The 21,949-nt window shown below is 39.5% G+C and overlaps 1 protein-coding gene across 2 annotated transcripts in view; it reads left to right on the top strand.

The window, feature by feature from the left end:
* Positions 1-16,127: 16,127 nt before the first annotated feature.
* Positions 16,128-21,949, top strand: part of LOC134541918 (arrestin domain-containing protein 17) — a 40,156-nt gene continuing 34,334 nt past the window's right edge. Inside the window, exon 1 of one of the 2 annotated variants that reach the window (XM_063385661.1) lies at positions 16,128-18,449. In XM_063385661.1, the coding sequence (XP_063241731.1) occupies positions 18,329-18,449 (121 nt within the window). In that variant the 5' untranslated portion in view covers positions 16,128-18,328. The remainder of the gene's footprint in view (positions 18,450-21,949) is intronic. The other variant, XM_063385662.1, reaches the window with a different exon arrangement.

The raw sequence follows: 21,949 nt of genomic DNA, 5'->3' as shown, positions 1-21,949 counted from the left end.
CAGGGGTGGCCGTAACACCATAGCAGCGGTGGCCGTAACACCATAGCAGGGGTGGCCGTAACACCATAGCAGCGGTGGCCGTAACACCATAGCAGCGGTGGCCGTAACACCATAGCAGCGGTGGCCGTAACACCATAGCAGCGGTGGCCGTAACACCATAGCAGCGGTGGCCGTAACACCATAGCAGCGGTGGCCGTAACACCATAGCAGCGGTGGCCGTAACACCATAGCAGCGGTGGCCGTAACACCATAGCAGCGGTGGCCGTAACACCATAGCAGCGGTGGCCGTAACACCATAGCAGCGGTGGCCGTAACACCATAGCAGCGGTGGCCGTAACACCATAGCAGCGGTGGCCGTAACACCATAGCAGCGGTGGCCGTAACACCATAGCAGCGGTGGCCGTAACACCATAGCAGCGGTGGCCGTAACACCATAGCAGCGGTGGCCGTAACACCATAGCAGGGGTGGCCGTAACACCATAGCAGGGGTGGCCTGGACTTTGCGCGGCCCTGGGCTTATTACCTTTGCAGCGGCCCTCCCCCAGATAAATGGATAAATTAATTTTTTTCAAACAAAATTTTAAGCCAACCTGGAACTTAAATATCCACTATGGTTTTTGCTAATTTATCTTAAGAAATGTCGATACTCTTTATTGATAAATTAACTTTGGGTCAGTTTTATAAACTTTAAATTATTTCAAAGATTTTCTAATCCATCATTAATTTAATGTTGTATTAACGAGCATTTTGATTTATATACCAATACATTTTTATTTTCCTTTTACCATTAATGTCCATCTTTTAAAAAGGAAGAAAGAAAAACGCGTTGTAGCCATTTTCACTGTCCTAGAGTACAGTTTTAAAACGAAATACGAAAACAGAACAACTCATCCGCCATCAGAGTACTACTAATTTTTTTTTTTTCTGTAGCTCTGCCCACCGCATGTGCACCCGGGTAGGAGGGCAGGGAGATTTTCGATTTTGGAAACATCTTAGACTCGGTCGGGTGTCGAACACAGGTCTCGCCAATAAGGTGTCTATTGTTTTAGTCAATAGAAGGTAAAATAAATTTCACGTAGACATCTAAAACATTACTAATTTAATTTCATAATTGCTATCAAATTAAAAAAAAAGATTAGGTACTTGGCTTGGATTTTAGAAGCCTGCACGACTGGCCACTTAGCGCGATTGACTTATTCGTAATTAAATTCATCCCAGGCCCGGGAGAGCCAGGAGAGGGATGAGGAGGGGAGGGGCGGGGAGGGGCTGGCAAGTTTTCAACGGCCCGCCGCGCGCCGCCTTTTGTTCGGCCCGGAGCCCGCCCGGAAGTGCTACGTTAGCGCCGCTTCCCGCGCGACGGCCGCGCGCCGGAAACAAAAGCCCGGGCGGGATGCCTGCGAACTAGCAGCTCCCCCCAAACCCTTCAGCGCGGGATCAGCCGGGCCTGGCCGGCGCGATTGTGCAGTCGCCGTGTGAGCGCTGCGACGCCTAGACTGAGAACCAGCTCTATGGATACTGATATATATATATATATATATAAGTTAATGAGAATCCTCAGTCAGACCGACTCCACAGAAAGTTTAAACTTCGAAATTGGCTACCTTAAAAAATAATAACCTTCGCATACGTGTTCATAAAAAGTTAGGTAATACATAGAATCACAGCGAAAGAGGTGCAGCTCGCCCAGGCTTTGTTTTCTTAAGAAAATAACCGTCTCTTTTAAACGTATATTTGTAAATACAGTTTAATATGTCGGTAGATTGAAACATTATAGCTTTTACAAACAGTGCAAAAAAAAAAACAGCATATAATAACACTGTGAGACACTATCACTTTCGTACGATTATTTTACTTCCACAAGCATTATGTCTAAATTCCTTTTTTTTTTTTTCAAACCACTTTTACCTTCGTTCTGTACACCATTACGCATACTCCCAATAAGTTCAACACGAAGACACAGTGTTTCAGAGGTCAGATTCCGGACTAGGTTTATCCCGGAATTCTTTTGCAAGTGGCAAACGTGGTGAACGTTTCCCGTGATGCGCTAGGTTTTCTCAGTGTTCTACCGTCTCACCCACCCATTCATTCCGTCAATGCTTCATTCTCACCTCGTCACCACTAATCATCTCTAAAGATCGCTATGTCAACGATACGCCCTTATTCATTAATTCATTCGAGTTAAATGAAATCGAAAGAGTTAATCAATGGGAAAAACTTTACATTAGAGTAAAAAAAACACACAATCATTCAACAACGAAAAATGTTGGTAATAGCTTTCGTCATGGCATCATGATCGAAAACAAGCTGAGACAAGTCATAGTCAATGCACTGACGAAAAGAAAGTATTCAGAAACTGGTGAAGTTACGAAGAAAATATCACGAAGAATCAATACTAAAATTTCAGGTACCATTTTGCCAAAGAGCATGCACATAAAACGTTTGATTCCTGGAAAACTACAAAATGAATGAACTAGACTAAATACCGGGTGCCAATGAAGTCAGTTCAATACTATAAAAAAAGCTTATTTATTTGATAAAACAATTTTTAAAATATATATTATTATATAAATCCCAATCATGAAGAAAAAACACGAAAATAAAGAAACAAAATGATTAAGGAATCTCTACTCCTTTGAGGATGCCTTTCCGTTTGTCTTCCTTGAAATACGGTTATGAGACGAACAGTGTGAGTAAGCATGTCTGGATGAAGATACATTGCGACTTTCTGGGAGCAGCTGGCAACACTGTTCCTCACGGCAACACTGTTCGAACCTGGTAGCTTCTACCCGCCATCAGCTGATGGACAGATCATTCGCCCCACGAAATAACGTCCGCCAACCAACCCATAGCTTATTCTTCTTAAAATATTAATATATTAACAATTATCCAAAAAACTTGTTTGTTTTTTTAATCACAATATTAATGAAAAAAGGTAAAGGATTTTGTTTTTAGTTTATTCGAGTTTTCGGTGCAATACAGTATTTAGTACATAAATACGTATTATAAATCCATAGAAAACATTATATTCTTTTCGAGAGCGGAAGTAAACTTAATTCTATGGCGATTTGAAAGCTACATAGTAAAATGCGGCGGTAGCGTGTTCAATAGGCTTAGATTGCTGTGAACATGTATAATATTTAATAATGGAGTTTAAAAATTTATAATGAAATAACCAAGTCGATCATAAAGTATCGCTGTTACCACGTCATATTTGTTACCAGAAACATCACTTCCGTATTGCAATAGCAGTTAATTTAAAATTAATAATTATTTTAAAATGTTCTGAGTTTGTTAACAAAAGGAGTGGAATTTTTACAGTTTAGCATATTTCTTAATTTTAGTGTTCAAGGTGTACTTATCAATTATCGTCATATATATATATATATATATATATATATATATATATATATATAAATTCCATTCAGTGATACTTTTGTTAGTTTTCATTATTTTGTTAATAACTTTTCACTTTTCTCCACATACATATTTTTATGATTTGAAAACCTTACAAGTGGATTATAGTTTTACTAACACAAGCCGCTATGTAAAAAAAAGAAAAACTGTTTTTAATGTTCCACCGAAATTATTGCGAAGGACATTGGAAAATTTTGTTAGTTAAAAATTTTTGACTTGTAAAATGATTTTCTACATAGTAGCTATTATGATATGAATTCTAACCACTGACATTTCAGGGTGGGTACTTGCACCTGGTGCCCCCCCCCCCCCTCTCCCCCAGCCGGCTAGATACGGCACTGCATGTCACTGAGGCAAGTAATTTAATAAAAATCTATTTAAAACTTAATCTGAATGTAAAATAAAATTGTGTACTGTGGAATGCACATCACATGACAGGAAACGCACTTCTCGTACATCTCACAAACGCTCGCGAAACAACTGCTTCGACAACAAAACACTACCGCGCGCCTCTGCAAGTAGTTGCCGCAGCTCACGCCAGGAGCGCCTGCGTACGGCCGCTAGGATAAGACGGGCTGCGAAGAGTGACACGGCGCTTAGCTCACGGCGAAAGTTATTCAATATCATTACACAGTTGACCACAACACAACTATGTCTGATGTATTATTGTAAAGTAAATAGTTATGGCCATAACATTAAGTGAAAATATTAATAGAGAATGCTATTATTTATTATGTGGTGTCAAAAGGTGCTTACAACGTTATTCGATTTTAAAAATTGGACATGACATATTTGTATTTTTGGAAATTGGTATTATATTAAATAACGAAATATTCCATCAAGTTCTTAGACATAGATGGAGGAATTTAATTTTTACATTACTCACGGTTCATTAGTTTCTCTCAATTGTTTGGATGTAGTTACAATACAAAACATTGATTAATAAGTTAAAAACAAAAACATATATTTTTTATTGTTTAAATTTAAATTTTAAAGTTCTTAGGTAAGTGAGAATGAAGTATAACAGATATCGAATTTTACAACTGTAGTATTTATGATACTTTTAGCCAATGTTATGTAACTATTTTGGTTTTGGGTTCAAATTAACGAATTTCTCCCTACTGTAGTGTAATGAATTATTTCTTCTTGCAAATTTTGTTACCGCATATTCACTACATGCTAGGTGCTAACAACAAAAGTCATGGAGGTGTACTCAGTAAACGTCATTATTAAATAACACAATGGTCACTTAATAAAAGTTAATTTTCTATTTTACAACAAATGATGCAAAAATCTAACGAAGCCGATGTGACTGACGATATTACTTAACAAGATCGGATTTCTTTTTAATGTTGATTTTAAAAGTGAACGTTTTCTAGCGTGAATGTATATTTTGATGTAACTTTGTAAACCTCTTTTTCATAAATTTTAAGATGTTATCGCCTCCTTTTGTATTACATAATAAATCAATAGATAATTTTAACTTTTAGAATTACATAAAAAAATCAGTTACTATTACTATGTATGCTAAACTGCAGTTGATACGTTTTGAATATGCACTCTTAAATCCATAATATTTATTTTAAACAATATGTTAAAATAAAATACTACTTGTCATAAAATATTGTAGGCTGAAATATGTGTATACTAGTATACCAGTAAATTATGTATATTAAAAAATACATATTTTTATATTCAATGACAGTAATGAACTAGGGGGAAAATTCTGGATTTTCCCGTACTTGCTATAGCTAGGCCTATGATGTCAAATATGAATATCATGGAATTCGTGAAGTAAGTTACGAGTGCGCATGTACTGTTTCTTTATTCACGTACACTTATCAATATCCGGTATTATGTTATCTGTCTGTAATTATTAACCAAGAGTGAAACATTATTATAAAACAACATTTTCTGCAAATATTTCACGAAACATGAAAAAATTGAGGTTTGATTTTGCTGTGAAACCAACAGCAGATGGGAAATCAAAAACCAAATGCAAAACCTCAATAGGTATACCTGATAGGCAGATTTTTGAAATTCCACTCGAACACCAACCTGCAAATCTACACCAAGCAGTTACAAATACTCCAAACTATGCCAAGGTCAGTAACTCATTAAATAAAAGACATCAAACACGGAAAATATGGATAAGTTTGACAGATGATATATCAAAAACATGTTTGGACAGAGAGCAAAACTTACAGTTTAAGGATTTTTACCTAGAAGAAATTGAGTAAAAAACAAAAAGTGCTGAATCTCTATACCTAGTGGATCAAATAAAAAATTATAAATAAACCAAACTAAAAAGTAGAAAATTACTAATAGTTTAAAAAAACTAAAAAAACATGCTTTATATAGAAAACCAAACTAAAAAATGAAATAAATTTTAATAAATTTGAATTAAGAATAGGGTAAATTTTTTTAATAATTATAAATTAATAATAGTGTATATAAGAAAAAAATGTATTTTATTTTTTAAAAAAGCGTGGGGTGCTTTTTAAGATATTATCAAAATGATAATCCTTCTACTCATATATGTCAAAGAAATATTTATAACTATTGACACCATGCACCCCACGCTTTTTTTTTTAAATAAAATACATTTTTTTCTTATATACACTATTATTAATTTATATTTATTAAAAAAATTTTACACTATTCTTAATTAAAATTTATTAAAATTTATTTTCTATTTTTTAGTTTGGTTTTCTATATAAAGCGTGTTTTTTTAGTTTTTTAAACTATTATTTATTTAATGATGCCAAAGAAGTATAACTTCTCACGCGCGTACATTAGTACACGCACCCATTTTTTTTAATATGTTCAATTTTTTATTTTAACCAATCTTAATCAATGCAAGAATCATTCAAAGAACGTACATATGTGTTTAAATAGTAGGGAATATTTTATGGCATTCGAGGTTATTTACTTTAACAATGGTTCATTGGCGGATCCCTTATGACACCGGAAATATTTATGTAAAAAAAAGTAATTGTTACTGAACACGAGCCCTTTCCTTCAAGAACTTTTGGTAACGCTACTACCATTTAGTGAATTATCTGATACTTTAAATAAATTTACTATAACAAATGGCAAAAAACCAAGATGTCGTCTTCTGCTCTTATCTTAGCCCTTAAATATTCTACTTAAAATGAAACTAAAATTAGATGGATTAATTTACGCATTTACTTTTCATATTTAGTCACGGAAGGATTTGTGTTTTAATTGTCTTCAGACATTTTCTTACGGAGATTTTAATCAATACTTGTTTAAAGAATATGTTGTTTAATTGAAAATAAATAAGTTAGTGTAAATTTGTGTAGCAGTTTCATGATTCTTTTTCTTCTTTTTTACAATCAACAGTCCAACAGCGAGAAATTAATTTTGGCGTATAATCTATCTGTAATTCAGTTCTTATTGCATTCAAAAGAGATCGCATGGCTATTTTGTGTAATAACTAACAAAAAATATCTTAAATGTTCTTTATAAACATAATAAGTATAAAAAAGAGGCAGAGTTTGTAATTAGTTCTAACATAATTCTGCTCGTTAATTAAATTTTTAGCAAGTAAAAAAAAAGTAAGACGTTACAAATTAGAACACGAACGTTTTATCATTTGATTACATTTTAATAACTGAATTTTCATTCCTTTTCACGGGACCTCTGGGTATGAAAGTTGAGATTTTGGTGGCTTGACATTTCGTCTAAGCTGGTATGAAGGAAGTACATGAGTCTAGTAGCTGTAATGATAACGTGGATCATTGGAGAAATTATTAATAAAATTCGGGGAATCTACTAGTGAAATCGGAGAGCGAACTGTCACTGATTTCCCTGCTACAAAGGATGGTGCTATTGTTGCAATACCATGCATGCTATGTGCTGACGTTTGGAGGATGTGCATTCATGATGTTAATTTATACTTACCTAATAATCTCAGAGCGATTATAACACGTAACCCAATGAGTTGTTTACGTTTTCCCACTTGTCAATAGGCACTAATCATAATTTTGAAAAAGTAAACAATATTTGTTACTTTTAAAACTTAAGGCCTATTCTACATTGACACGCAAGTGGATACAGAAAACGCACGTAGAAATGTGAATCACCGTTTGTTTACGTTTTAAATACGTTAAATATTGTTTTAAGTTAAATAATATATGTCTGTGACTAGTGTTCTATCATATTTTGGGATTTATTTTTATTATGTACATATGAATTCTATCCATTTAAGTCCTTGTTTCTCTTTAATTTTCTCCTATTAAATGAATGTGTCGTAACTTTAATATTCAATTGCGCATTGTGAAACATGCTTGCAAAATATTGCTTTTTGAGACTGTAAGAACAAAAATACAAAATAAAAGAAGAACCATTAAGTGACAATTATAAAAAGTATTTTTAGGTTTACGAAATACTCCTGAATAACAAAAAACCTTGAGAAAATCAATAGATCTTAAATTAAGTTTGCATGATTTTCAGCAATATTGATTACCTGCTATCTAGTGGCAACGGGAAGTACTAAGCGAACTTAGCGCTCTCTGTGAATTTCAAAGATACTAGTAACGTTCCCATCAAAGATAGCAGCAGTGTAGTGGATTTTATAAAGGAATTTAAAATTTGCCTATTTAAAGTAAATAATTACGACGGCCTATCGGAATTTTACCGCATAGTCCGGATAAAAGAAATCTAGAAAAAAAAGCTAAATCCCAATAGAAGCAAGAAAATCAGCGGTTTGTAAACATTTGTTGCACCATGCACAGAAACACCCCCCCCCCCCCCCCAACAAAACCCGTAAGTGCCTAATATTGGTGATAAGGCCCGTTTCTAAATAACACGGAAACGCAACTTATTTACGTGTCGCTATTCGTCTGTCGCTTTCACATTGCAATTAAACATAACAAAAAAGCAATCAATGATATTGAACATCATAGTAACAAAACATTAATTAATTGTATTTTTATTTTTATTTTAGATATACGAATATTACCTACCGTACCTAAATGGTATTTTATTTTATTTATTTATTTGTGTTCCATTGAGCCTTCTTTTGGTAAAAACCATAAGGCTATGGAACATGTAATTTACATATTTACAGTTTTATATATATATATATATGTATATATATATATATATATACATACATACATACATACATACATACATACATACATAGTATTACATACACAATACACATACATATTAGTTTTACATACATATACCTTTGAAGTAAAACAAACATTGATAAAAAAATTTCAGACAAACTGAATTACAAATGTTACATTAATTCTTTTATACATACCCAGACATGATATTTCAAGCAATTTATTATATTTATTAAGTAAGAAGAAAGAAAAAAATTAAGCAGGATTTAGGGTATAAGGATATTATTGTTCTTGTAGCCAGAATGCTTCCCCTCTTTCAGCAGTATACTCCATAAATTCTTTTAAATTGTAAAATGGATTGCATACAAGTGTATTTTTTATGGAAGCTTTATATTTATCTATGTTGCTGATTTCCATTATTTTGTAAGGTAAGCTATTAAATAGTATTCTGCCAATGTTCTCTATTCCTATTTCAAATTGAGTAGTGGTGTGTTGTATGGGTCTCAATTTATTGCAGCCTCGAGTATTATGATTATGGATATCTTTGTTTATTTTAAATTTGGTTTGGTGTCTATAGCAAAAAATTAATGTTCTGTATATGAATTCATTTGCGAATATTAGTATTCCTAATTTTTTAAATTTTTTTCTGCAACTATATGTTTTTTTTATCTTTAGTTATTATGCGAATGAATTTTTTTTTTTTTTTTTGCAATTTTTGTATATTTCCGTTTAGTTTGGCGTTTCCCCAGATTTAAGTATTGTATGACATGATTGTATGGAAATATGCATGATACACAGTTTTAATTGTTTTTAAATCGACTAATTCTACAAGATACCTCAAGACATAGCAGGCTGAATTTTTTTTTTCGCAATGTTATTTATGTGTTAGGTAAATTTTAATTGCTCATCAATATATACCCCTAAGAATTTTACTGAGTTAACCTGCAAGATATTGTTTCCATTGAATTTTATGTTAAACTTGTTTTCATATGCTTTGGTCCTATTTCTGGATATAATATAATTAGTTTTAGAGAGAGACATTCAATACAAGTTTGTTGCATGAGAACCAATTTTTCATCCGTTCAATGGCTCCGTTGGTTTTCTCCTATACTGATTTTGAAGTTTCTCCAGTGAGGCAGTGATTATAACTGATGTATCATCTGCAAAAAGGATAAGCTGACCTTGGTCTATATGTAGAGGTAAGTCATTTATATATATTAAAAATAGTAATGGACCTAAATTGCTGCCCTGTGGCACCCCATTTCTGACAATTGACGAATTTGAATATTTCTTACCAGTTACATTTTTAATTTCTACCCTCTGTTTCCTTTCCTTCAGATATGATTCCATTAATTTGTTTGCTGTGCCCCTTATGCCATAGTGATATAGTTTATCTAGGAGAATTGAATGATTGACTAAGTCGAAAGCTTTGGATAAATCACAAAATATTCCTGATGATAAGGTATTATTATCCAGTGCATTTAAGACTTTATTTATGAATTCATTAATGGCTGCTGATGTTGTTTTATTTTTTTGGAAACCATATTGACTTCTACTTAATATGTTGTTATGGGTAAAAAATGAAATAAGTATTTTATATACAACCCATTCAAATATTTTTGCCATTGCAGGTAGGATACTAATAGGCCTATAGTTTTCTGGATTTGTTGGGTTACCTTTTTTATACAGAGGCAGGACCCTGGCTAATTTTAAACAATCAGGTACCTCTCCTTCTACCAGTGCTTCATTAACGATCGCTGTAATTGGTTTCGCAATTAGGTGTTTGGACATTTTTATTATTTTGTTTGATAAATCATAAACATCGGTAGTGTGTGTATTTTTTAGATTACTAATAACGTTTATAATTTCTTGTTTTGTGGTTGGAAATAGAAAAATAGTTTTTGGATTTGGCTGGCACATGGTTTTGTAAATGTTCTATAGCTTTCGTTATCGGTTCATTGTTGTTTGAATTTAAATTCTCACTGATGTTAGTGAAGTAGGTGTTTAATGCTGAAGCAATTTTTTCACCTTCTGTAAGTTCGGTTCCTTCAACCTCTAGTTTTTTAATGCAATCACTTTTATCATCTGACTTGCCTGATTCTTTCTTTGTAATACCCCATGTGGTTTTTACTTTTTCCTGGCTTAGGTGAATTGCTTTTTCTAATTGAATCTTTTTAGCTTGATACAATACCTTTCTGTAAATGTTTTTGTAATTTTTGTAATATTCAAGGAAGGAAGTGCTTACTTCTTGTTTCTTACTTATTTGGTGGAGTATTTTTTAATATTTGCTGGAAGTTCGTATACCTTTGGTAATCCATTTGTTATTCTTGATCTGGTTATTTAGTTTTATGTTTTTTGTTGGGAATGATTCGTTAATATATTTAACTAATGTACTTATTAAGGTAGAGCATTTTTGATTAACACTTTGCATGTTATAGATATCTAGCCAATCCTCTGATTGTAATCGTTTAATAAAGTTTTCTTCTAAATGTTTATTTATTGGCCTAAATGTTATAAATTTATCACTATATGATATTTTTCCATTCATACGTATTGTTATTTGTTGAGAATAATGATCTGCTATTCCTAGGTCCTTAACTTCTCTAGTGTATTTTTAGGATTATATTTGTTATGATATAGTCTAATATTGATTGAGGGGAGCGTGTTTCTCTTGTAAATTGAGTAATTGTGTTGGTCAGATCATATGATTAAAAAAATTTATTTATTTGTCTCTATTTCTGCTGTCTTTTGCAAAGTCTATGTTGAGATCTCCGCATAGTATTATATTATTTTTTTTTTGCATTCCATACCTTATTAACTATTTTGTCTAACTGTTGAAAACATATATTTAAATCCCTATCTGGAGATCTGTAAATGCAAATCAGAAAATATTTTATGTTTTCCAGTTTTATTTCAATGGCCGAACATTCAATATCCTTTTCCCTGCTCAGTAACATAAGATCCTTTCTGCATTTTGTGTTGTTAGATAAACCTGACCGTACAAAAATACAACTCCCCCCTCCTGCATAATTATTTCTACAGAAGCTGGACACTAACTCTAGTGCATTCAATTTGTAGAGACCTAATTCTTCCTCTCTAAGCCAGTGTTCTGTTATACATAAAATATTAGGTATAGAATTACAATCGGAGTCATTTATAATTACGTCTAGATCAAGACATTTGTTTCTAATTGACTGTACATTTTGATGGACAATTTTCAACTGATTTAAAATAGTTAAGTTTACATTAACCATTTTTGAGGGTTTACAACTTTTTATATTTTTACAAGTTGAGACTGCTTGCATTACTGACCTTACCATACTAATCTTTGGGTCTGCACAGCACTTTAGGGAGGAATATGATATAAGTGGCTGAGTTTCTTTTGCAGACCCAGCCACTGTGTCTAGTTTCCCTGTTTTACATAAAAATCTAATGGGATTGATACTTGTTTAGTTATTGTTCTTTCAATTATTTTGCAAATTTTTGTGCTTAACAGATCTTTACCAGCACTGTTTAGGTGGAGACCATGCCTTGTGAAAAGTTTTCTCTCAAAGTCACTGATATCTACCATGTGTATATTTTTGAAGTGCTTGCATAGTTGGCCAATTTGAGTTTTTAGTTTTTTTTACTTCCAAATTTACACAAGACCATTGTGGTAAATCATGCCTTAGAGGAAGACTCGCCACTACAACATTTGTTGAGGCCAGCTCAGACAGATTATTTTTTTTAATTTCTTATCACTTTGGCACCCTCATTTTTGTTTACATCATTACTGCCCCCCATAATTATCACAGTATCTTTAGAGTTAAAGTCCTTACAACTATATTTGCAGTCTTTTGTTACAGAGTTTATTTTAGCACCAGGTTTTACATTTCCTATGACTGACATGTCTCTCAGAGAGTCGTTCATTTTACATGCCAGTTCACGTCCATGGCTGTCAGAATACAGTGTTACTTTACCCGATATTTTTTTCTCCTTTCTGCCTTTGGTTTTGCTGAGGGTTTGAACTCAGCCACACCAAATTCCCGCACTTCACTGGTAAAAACATCAAACCTGTTCCTGACCGGGACAACTTCAGGTGGATGCAGTTGTTTTGGAATTCTTCGGATGTTTTTTCTTGCTACGTCGGACCATGTATTGTAAACAGTCACCCGTTTACAGGCTGATTTCATTATCTCATGTTTATTGTAAATTAATTATTATATTTAAATATGTATTTGTATTATAAGTTGTACCAGCAATCACACTAATATGGATAGCTAAGGCCAGCCACTATGTTTAGTCTTAGAAATGGCAGCAGTTTAATAATTTATTGTCTTCATTTTATTATTCTTTGGACGCCTATTCCTTTTTCTGCAAGCTTTACATGAGTTAAACACAGGTTTAATTACCGTACATTGGATTTTACTACAACTGCTGAGTATTTCTTCCTGCTAGTTGCGAGCTCACTGGTTGCTACAACAATCCTGGGAAGTTGAGGTGGAAAAGGAAGGAATGTGAAGATTCTAAGACGCCATGTTCGAGAGAAGACGTTTCCCTTGCGATGTGTCGCCAGAAACTTGGTGCCCGCAAAGGAAACAAGAAGAATACCTCAGAATACAGGGTATACGCCTTAACACGACATACGAGGCGTTTCGTGAGTGCTTCCAGCATCGCGACTCCTACAACTGATTCCTGTCATCTCGCGGTGAGAACTTTCCTTGTAACACGTTTTTCAGTACCGTTTTGGTGTCGCCGATCCAGTCAATGAGTCGTAGCCTACGGCAGTCGTAGTGGATTAGAACTCTATTGCAGCGTCCCTTTCTACAAGTTCCTGCGACCATCCACCGATCTACCCAGAAGTCCTGAATGGCCGAAGAACCTGCCCTACCACAAATTGAGCTAGTACCGGTAGTTGCAAACCTTGAGAATTCAGTAATGACGGTGTAGTATCGAAACTGGACCCGAATCCATTCATGTCTGGCTATCAGTATTTGGTAGGTTATTTATAAGCTGGTACAACGTTAGGATAATATGAACCTAATCTCGCTAGTCAACTTATTCAGATCAATAATTTTCAGTTCAAGTGTTGTACATATCTATGTGTTGAAATTTTAATATCAATTACATTAATAATTTGATATTGTTTTAATTATTAAATGTTATTAGTTTTGGTACTAATCATACACGAGTACAGCTAACCACCATACTTTGACAGCCAGTTAACATACTTAAATTAACACACACTACTCCGTAATAACATCTGTAATTACTCAAATATAAGTAACTGTGACGTGTTAGCTGTGTCAGACGCAGTTGTAATAGTCATAGACAGGCACACGTACGCGTCACAGTATGTGTGTTGTGAGCACTAGCACTGTCTGTCCGTGGAGAACGCCTACCCGTCAGTTCTGTAAGAATTTTTATAATTTATTTTAACGACGCAATTTCGTCAACTAGGGTAACAATCATTCTCGCGCATTCCTTTGAGTCCCGTTTGCAGACAAGTACTTCGTCACCAACTTCATCATTCCCGTTGCGTGTTGAACACGTGGCACAAAACCACTCGTCGGTCGGAATATTTCTTTCTCCTACGTCACTGCATTTGTTAAAATGATACCATTTGTCGCAGTTTTCGCATAGGATACCATTGCGCACCACTTTTGAGCATTTTCCGCACTTATTATCATTCAAAATGTAGTTATTTTGAGAGACTAACGAATTAGACTTCTGCGTTGGCGCCATCTTGTTTTATTTGTGTAGAATATAACACAACGATTTGATAGTACGCTAATCGAATACAGATATTATAGTATGTATTTGAAATAATTCTTAACTTACATTATTTAAAAACTAAACATACATGGCTATCACTGCGGTGAAATACTCGGCTTCTATTGGTCGCACGGATTTGCATGAAGCCGGACACAATTAACATAAACAATTCACTTAATGACCAGCCCAATAAACAACATAAGCTTTTCTCAAGCACAGAATAGTATTAAGTATTATACATAACAGTTGAACTCCGTACCGTAGCATTCAATCTGACTAGCTACATAAGCATATTTCGATAAGCTTTACACAAGCCCTGTATTTGAACTGGGAAAGTAGAGTTTGGTCTAGGTAGGTTGGGAATAAAACGGGTTTTCTTACGGGCAGTAGCGTAGCCAGGATTTGTGTATGGGGGGGGGGGGGGGTTAAGAAGCATGCCCCCCCCCACCCTATTAAAGCGGGGGGTACGGGGATCCGCACCCGGAAAAATTTGGATTTTAAGGTGTAAAATAGTGCTATTTGAATAGTTTTCGGTACTTAACTTTAAATATTGTAATGGTAAAAATATTATTAATTTTTTAATAAAAAAAATTGTTTGAGTGATAAAGTAAGAAATTAATTAAAGATATTTTAATCAATCCAAGTGCCTTGTCCACGTCCACTCAAAATCATAAATCATGCTCGAAGCTCGACAATACAAAAAAAAAAAAAAAAGGAATAAAAATGGTTGGTTTCGGCAGAACTGGCCTATTCCTGGAAACAATTAGCTTTAGCTTGAAGAGTTACCCAGTCACCACCTGCTTATAATTACCGCGCTGGTTCAATACAATAGGTGTAAGATATTTGAAAACTTGGGACCCGTCACGGCGTCGCAAACCTTATAGCTTCTGCTCGTGACAGGGGTAGGGGAAGGGAAGGAGAATCGGTAGGGCTCGCTTACTCTTCGCCTCCAGTGCAGTGGCCGGTGGTAGCAGTAAGGCACCCAGGCTCTTAGCTAACCTGCTTTCAGATAAGAAAAAAAATGGGGCTAAGGAGGGGTTAGAACCCCTAACCCCCCCCCCCCCCCCGGCTTCGCCCTTGCTTACGGGTGATTTTGGCACAGGGAAAATTTCTGCCGCTAGGTGCACTGGCGCAGCAACAGTGGGGGGCGACTGAATTGTTGCCCCTTGGAAAGGCAGCCCTTCAGGATTTTTCTGACAGTGGTTAGTTTGTAAAGTGACCTAACCTAACCTAACCTAACCTAACCTAACCTAAACTAACCACTGTCAGAAAAATCCTGAAGGGCTGCCCATCCAAGAGGCAACAATTCAGACAACCTTTCAAAAACACTACTGTCAGAAAAATCCTGAAGGGCTGCCCTTCCAAGGGGCAACAATTCAGACAACCTTTCAAAAACACCACTGTCAGAAAAATCATGATGGGCTGCTCTTCCAAAGGGCAACAATTCAGACAACCTTTCAAAAACACCACTGTTAAAGATATCCTGAAGGGCTGCCCTATGCCCTTCCAAGGGGCAACAATTCAGCTCCCTCATAATGTTTCCACATCGATAAAAAAATACAGTTCGGGCTCGGGAGGAGCTATATCCTCTCCCTCCTCTCCACCCACCCTCGTCTTCTTGATGGTAGCGTTTGTCAGTCAATGCCCCTCGCTCTTCACGATCCCCCCTCCCCCCCTCCATCAAGCCTATTACAACATTCCGCTCCCCGTTCCTCCGCGCAGTCACTGCCGTAAGAAGCTGGTTGTCTCGAGGCGTGTAGTTCCACCGTCCGCCGCCAGGTGGGAGCGGCGCTGGAAGCAGCACTAGCGCACCTCCGCGGCGAGGCCAGGGAACTCGCTCCGCCAGGCAGGTAGTCGCAGTCGAGTGTCGAGTGTTGGTAGCGGGACGCCATGCGCGCAGGAGGCGTGTAGTTCCACCGTCCGCCGCCAGGTGGGAGCGGCGCTGGGAGCAGCACTAGCGCACCTCCGCGGCGAGGCCAGGGAACTCGCTCCGCCAGGCAGGTAGTCGCAGTCGAGTGTCGAGTGTTGGCAGCGGGACGCCATGCGCGCAGGAGGCGTGTAGTTCAACCGTCCGCCGCCAGGTGGGAGCGGCGCTGGAAGCAGCACTAGCGCACCTCCGCGGCGAGGCCAGGGAACTCGCTCCGCCAGGCAGGTAGTCGCAGTCGAGTGTCGAGTGTTGGCAGCGGGACGCCATGCGCGCAGGAGGCGTGTAGTTCAACCGTCCGCCGCCAGGTGGGAGCGGCGCTGGAAGCAGCACTAGCGCACCTCCGCGGCGAGGCCAGGGAACTCGCTCCGCCAGGCAGGTAGTCGCAGTCGAGTGTCGAGTGTTGGCAGCGGGACGCCATGCGCGCAGGAGGCGTGTAGTTCAACCGTCCGCCGCCAGGTGGGAGCGGCGCTGGAAGCAGCACTAGCGCACCTCCGCGGCGAGGCCAGGGAACTCGCTCCGCCAGGCAGGTAGTCGCAGTCGAGTGTCGAGTGTTGGCAGCGGGACGCCATGCGCGCAGGAGGCGTGTAGTTCCACCGTCCGCCGCCAGGTGGGAGCGGCGCTGGAAGCAGCACTAGCGCACCTCCGCGGCGAGGCCAGGGAACTCGCTCCGCCAGGCAGGTAGTCGCAGTCGAGTGTCGAGTGTTGTTGGCAGCGGGACGCCATGCGCGCAGGAGGCGTGTAGTTCCACCGTCCGCCGCCAGGTGGGAGCGGCGCTGGAAGCAGCACTAGCGCACCTCCGCGGCGAGGCCAGGGAACTCGCTCCTCCAGGCAGGTAGTCGCAGTCGAGTGTCGAGTGTTGTTGGCAGCGGGACGCCATGCGCGCAGGAGGCGTGTAGTTCCACCGTCCGCCGCCAGGTGGGAGCGGCGCTGGAAGCAGCACTAGCGCACCTCTGCGGCGAGGCCAGGGAACTCGCTCCGCCAGGCAGGTAGTCGCAGTCGAGTGTCGAGTGTTGGCAGCGGGACGCCATGCGCGCAGGAGGCGTGTAGTTCCACCGTCCGCCGCCAGGTGGGAGCGGCGCTGGGAGCAGCACTAGCGCACCTCCGCGGCGAGGCCAGGGAACTCGCTCCGCCAGGCAGGTAGTCGCAGTCGAGTGTCGAGTGTTGGCAGCGGGACGCCATGCGCGCAGGAGGCGTGTAGTTCAACCGTCCGCCGCCAGGTGGGAGCGGCGCTGGGAGCAGCACTAGCGCACCTCCGCGGCGAGGCCAGGGAACTCGCTCCGCCAGGCAGGTAGTCGCAGTCGAGTGTCGAGTGTTGTTGGCAGCGGGACGCCATGCGCGCAGGAGGCGTGTAGTTCCACCGTCCGCCGCCAGGTGGGAGCGGCGCTGGAAGCAGCACTAGCGCACCTCCGCGGCGAGGCCAGGGAACTCGCTCCGCCAGGCAGGTAGTCGCAGTCGAGTGTCGAGTGTTGTTGGCAGCGGGACGCCATGCGCGCAGGAGGCGTGTAGTTCCACCGTCCGCCGCCAGGTGGGAGCGGCGCTGGAAGCAGCACTAGCGCACCTCCGCGGCGAGGCCAGGGAACTCGCTCCTCCAGGCAGGTAGTCGCAGTCGAGTGTCGAGTGTTGTTGGCAGCGGGACGCCATGCGCGCAGGAGGCGTGTAGTTCCACCGTCCGCCGCCAGGTGGGAGCGGCGCTGGAAGCAGCACTAGCGCACCTCTGCGGCGAGGCCAGGGAACTCGCTCCGCCAGGCAGGTAGTCGCAGTCGAGTGTCGAGTGTTGGCAGCGGGACGCCATGCGCGCAGGAGGCGTGTAGTTCCACCGTCCGCCGCCAGGTGGGAGCGGCGCTGGGAGCAGCACTAGCGCACCTCCGCGGCGAGGCCAGGGAACTCGCTCCTCCAGGCAGGTAGTCGCAGTCGAGTGTCGAGTGTTGTTGGCAGCGGGACGCCATGCGCGCAGGAGGCGTGTAGTTCCACCGTCCGCCGCCAGGTGGGAGCGGCGCTGGGAGCAGCACTAGCGCACCTCCGCGGCGAGGCCAGGGAACTCGCTCCGCCAGGCAGGTAGTCGCAGTCGAGTGTCGAGTGTTGGCAGCGGGACGCCATGCGCGCAGGAGGCGTGTGCTAGCGGGACGCAGACATGGCGAGGAAGCTGCTCAAGTTCGTCATATTGTTCGACAACACGAACCTGCTGTACTTCCCGGGACAGTTCCTGAGCGGCAGGGTGCTCATCGAGTTGGAGAGCGACACACCTGCGCTCGGTGAGTCGTCTTATGCCAGCACGTGTTGTCATCGCGACTTGCGATTCTCGGACTCCCCCAGAATTCATAAAAACGAACCACTGAAATCAGAATTATCACCGTGTTTATATTTAATAAAAAGAGTAGACACATGACGTAAATAAATGCTTTAATTAGCCCTATTTTCCAATAACTAGCTAAATTACCAAAGTATTATATATATATATATATATATATAATATATAAAGGATTAGGCTGATTACACCTGGGGCGAGGTTGAATCTCTTGAGTGAAGTTAAAGTTAGCGAGCGCATTACTCAACCTCAAAACCGCAAGTAACTGTCTTGGTAAAGACTGTGCCGCAATGTTTACGCCTCTTATTTCCAGGGCCGGTGCAAGGTAAATTGGCGCCCTAGGCGAAAAACATAATGCCCCCCCCCCCCCTCCCCGGGCCAGACACCCCAAAAAAAATTTTCCTTGCCTCAAAATACATCTCGTAAGCCTAAGACTTTGTTAACAATCAAATGTAAGCAGGTTTGTGTTTTTTTTTTTTTTTACTTTTTTACTTATTACAAATCATAATCAGGTCACCGTGGACTTTAAATAATTACTTATATCAATATAAACATTCCAAACTGTTACAAAAATCCATTATCACCTAGTTTCAATAATCGTTAAACATATTATATCAGCTGTTATGTGTCGTGCTGCGCCGCCCCCAGCTATTTGGCGCCCTAGGCGGTTGCCTAGTTCGCCTATATGGACGCGCCGGCCCTGCTTATTTCTGTGTAAAATATGATATGAGATGATTCCTAAACCGCGAAAATCGTGTTTTTTTTTTTTTTTTCACGGACTACAGTCACCAATACCATTCGTCAGTGGTAATTTTTATTTTATTTTACCCGGGCTCATGGGCGTAGCCAGGATTTGTGCGAGAGGGGGGGGGGGGGGCATTGAAGTTGTAACAACAAGAATACATTGTTTCTAAGCCTGCTTGGGGGGGGGGGGGATGTTTTCTGAAGGGAGTGTATGAAATGCTCCCTTTCCCCTCCCCCTGGACAGAAAAGAAGCCTGACCTGTTTTTCAGCTCGAGAGAATGTTTAAAGAAGATTTTTTGCTTTAATACCCATTTTTTTCTATCTGATGCACTTTAAGATTTTTTGTTTTTCAAAACGTGAGATTTTTAAATAAAACGTGACACTTAAGATCGTTAGATTCTTACGCTATATATTACTGCTTATGATTGTGTCCTAATAAGTGTTCAAAGAGAATTGACTAATTTACAATTGTTCATATTCATTGGCCATAAATGAAGCCATGTATTTGTTATTTCGAGCTGGTCAGCGAGTTTGTTTAGAGGGGGCCATGCCCCCCTGCCCCTTGCTGGCTGCGCCCTGCCTGAGCCAGCGAGGTCGACATGCTTCCAACAGTGCTGGCACAGTTCAAGGTCATTGGGGGAGTTATTCGTTGCGTAGTGCCGTTTCGACATGTCTGACTGGCCGAATGGTAACGATGTAGAATTTATGGTTTAAATGCTAGTAGCCAAATTAATTTTTGGTAATGAGGGCGTGGTTTAGTAATTAGATTAAAATAGGAGCGATTACATTAAAATTAACATTTAAAGACTAATTTCTAAATGAAGATAGAATGTATGCAAATACGCCACGATATCATTTAATTGTCCAATTGTCAGTTCTAGTTTTGTCAGTGAGGGTGACTCGTGGCAGATACGGCACTCCCCTCCTTCCTCGCTATGAAAAGTCTCCAGTCACGGCAAACGAAAGTGTTACGTGGGTGGTCGTTTTTACAGCCGTACGTTGTGGTAACTCACACTCACGCAAATGCTAATGTGTTTTCACTTGTATTTATACGGGACGGCAGGAAACACAATGTTGGTAAAAAAAACCTGGGAATTAACAAGATGTACGTATTGCATTTAATTTTAACAGTAAGATAAATATGTTCAGAGTTTCAGTTTGTAGTTTGTTTTATGACGTTTGAACATCAAACTCTAGTAATACGATAAATACATTACCTACTCTTTTGCATGCATTTTTTTTTTTAGATAGTGTCACAAAATTGAACTTGAAGTCGGGTTTGAAATTAATTTATGCGACGGTTCTCGTAAACTGTCTTAACAACTTCTAGTTGACTCCAATCCATTTTCACTCCAGACAGAAAATTTTCCTATACATGAACTTTTAGCGTGACCAGCGCCCCTTGTGTGTTTCCGCCAGCCACCGAGCCAGCACGATGTCGCGATACGTTCACGTATTCTATACACGCACGTAACTGTGAAGAGGGGGAAGGGGGGGGGGGGGGGTGTGACCGCTGGGCTGCAGCGCTACTGGTCCGACCGTGCATCGACACACCCAGGCCCGCACACATGTGAAGGATTCTCAGGGGCGGTTGCTAATGGGGTAGCCAACACAATTCACCTCACTAGGCGGTCTGGGCACATATGCATTATATAAGCGGAAAACTTCATAATAATCAACAAAAATGTTTCCTTGAAACATAGTTTTGGCGTTATTATTACGTTCATCATCCCTGTTTAATAGTTACGATTACCTCCACAATGAGGAGCCTATTAATTCCTCTCTCTACTCCTCTCCTTCTAGGGGCGAACGCAGGAGGGAAGATACGATAATATATATACTTTTCCCCTCTGAAAAAAAAGAAAAAAACCACCAACAAAAGAAAATAATTTGAAATCAAACAGTGGGCAAAGTGGTTCGATCCCCCCTCCCTCGTAACTACATTCCGCAGACACTCAGCACCGGCTCTGCTGAGAGAGCGAGGGTGCGCGTGGGAGGGAGGCGAAGAAGGTTTTTTTTTTATTTACGTCAACATTTTTAATTTCAGCCTCAGAAAATGCTACTAAACTGAATATATATATAGTAACCGCCACAAATATATTTTCCCAATTTCGATCCTTCAAAAAATGTGTTGATAGCTAAATGATTTTTGTGTCCACAAACAACTAATGATAGGGACATGTAATTTTCGCGAAAATATTTCGAGACTAGCTGTGTGTTGAAACACTGTACCATCGCCTTTGCTTTGTTGTGTTTCTTTCAAGTACACGTCAACTGTACGCACACGAATCACGGAAATTTTGTGCGGAAACGAACACGTACTGAATGGCATAGTCAAATGAAGCAATGGCTCATCTTGCAGACGGCCACAAATTGCAAGGAAGAAACCAAAAGTTGTTGCAGATTTTTTTTTTTTTAAACAATTGCTGCCCCAACTTAAAAAATATTTTTATATCGCCAAAAGAAAAATATTTGAGGGTGATTTAATACTGACAAATTTTATAGGCGGCCACAAAATAGTTTGACAGTATATTTCTGGCATTTTAGTACGGAAATTTTGTGTTCTTCTAGTCTGACACAGCGTAAGTTTGTGGTTTAGTAACGTACAAAAATACCGCGCGATAAATTAATATTGAGAGTATAATTTTTTTTAAAAAAGAGGTCATGAATGTAAATTATTAAAACTATAAATCGAATATTGGC

The sequence above is a fragment of the Bacillus rossius genome (assembly GCF_032445375.1).
Source record: "Bacillus rossius redtenbacheri isolate Brsri chromosome 4 unlocalized genomic scaffold, Brsri_v3 Brsri_v3_scf4_2, whole genome shotgun sequence".
In the NCBI taxonomy this organism is placed as follows: domain Eukaryota; kingdom Metazoa; phylum Arthropoda; class Insecta; order Phasmatodea; family Bacillidae; genus Bacillus; species Bacillus rossius.
This window is presented reverse-complemented; position numbering and strand designations above follow the sequence as displayed.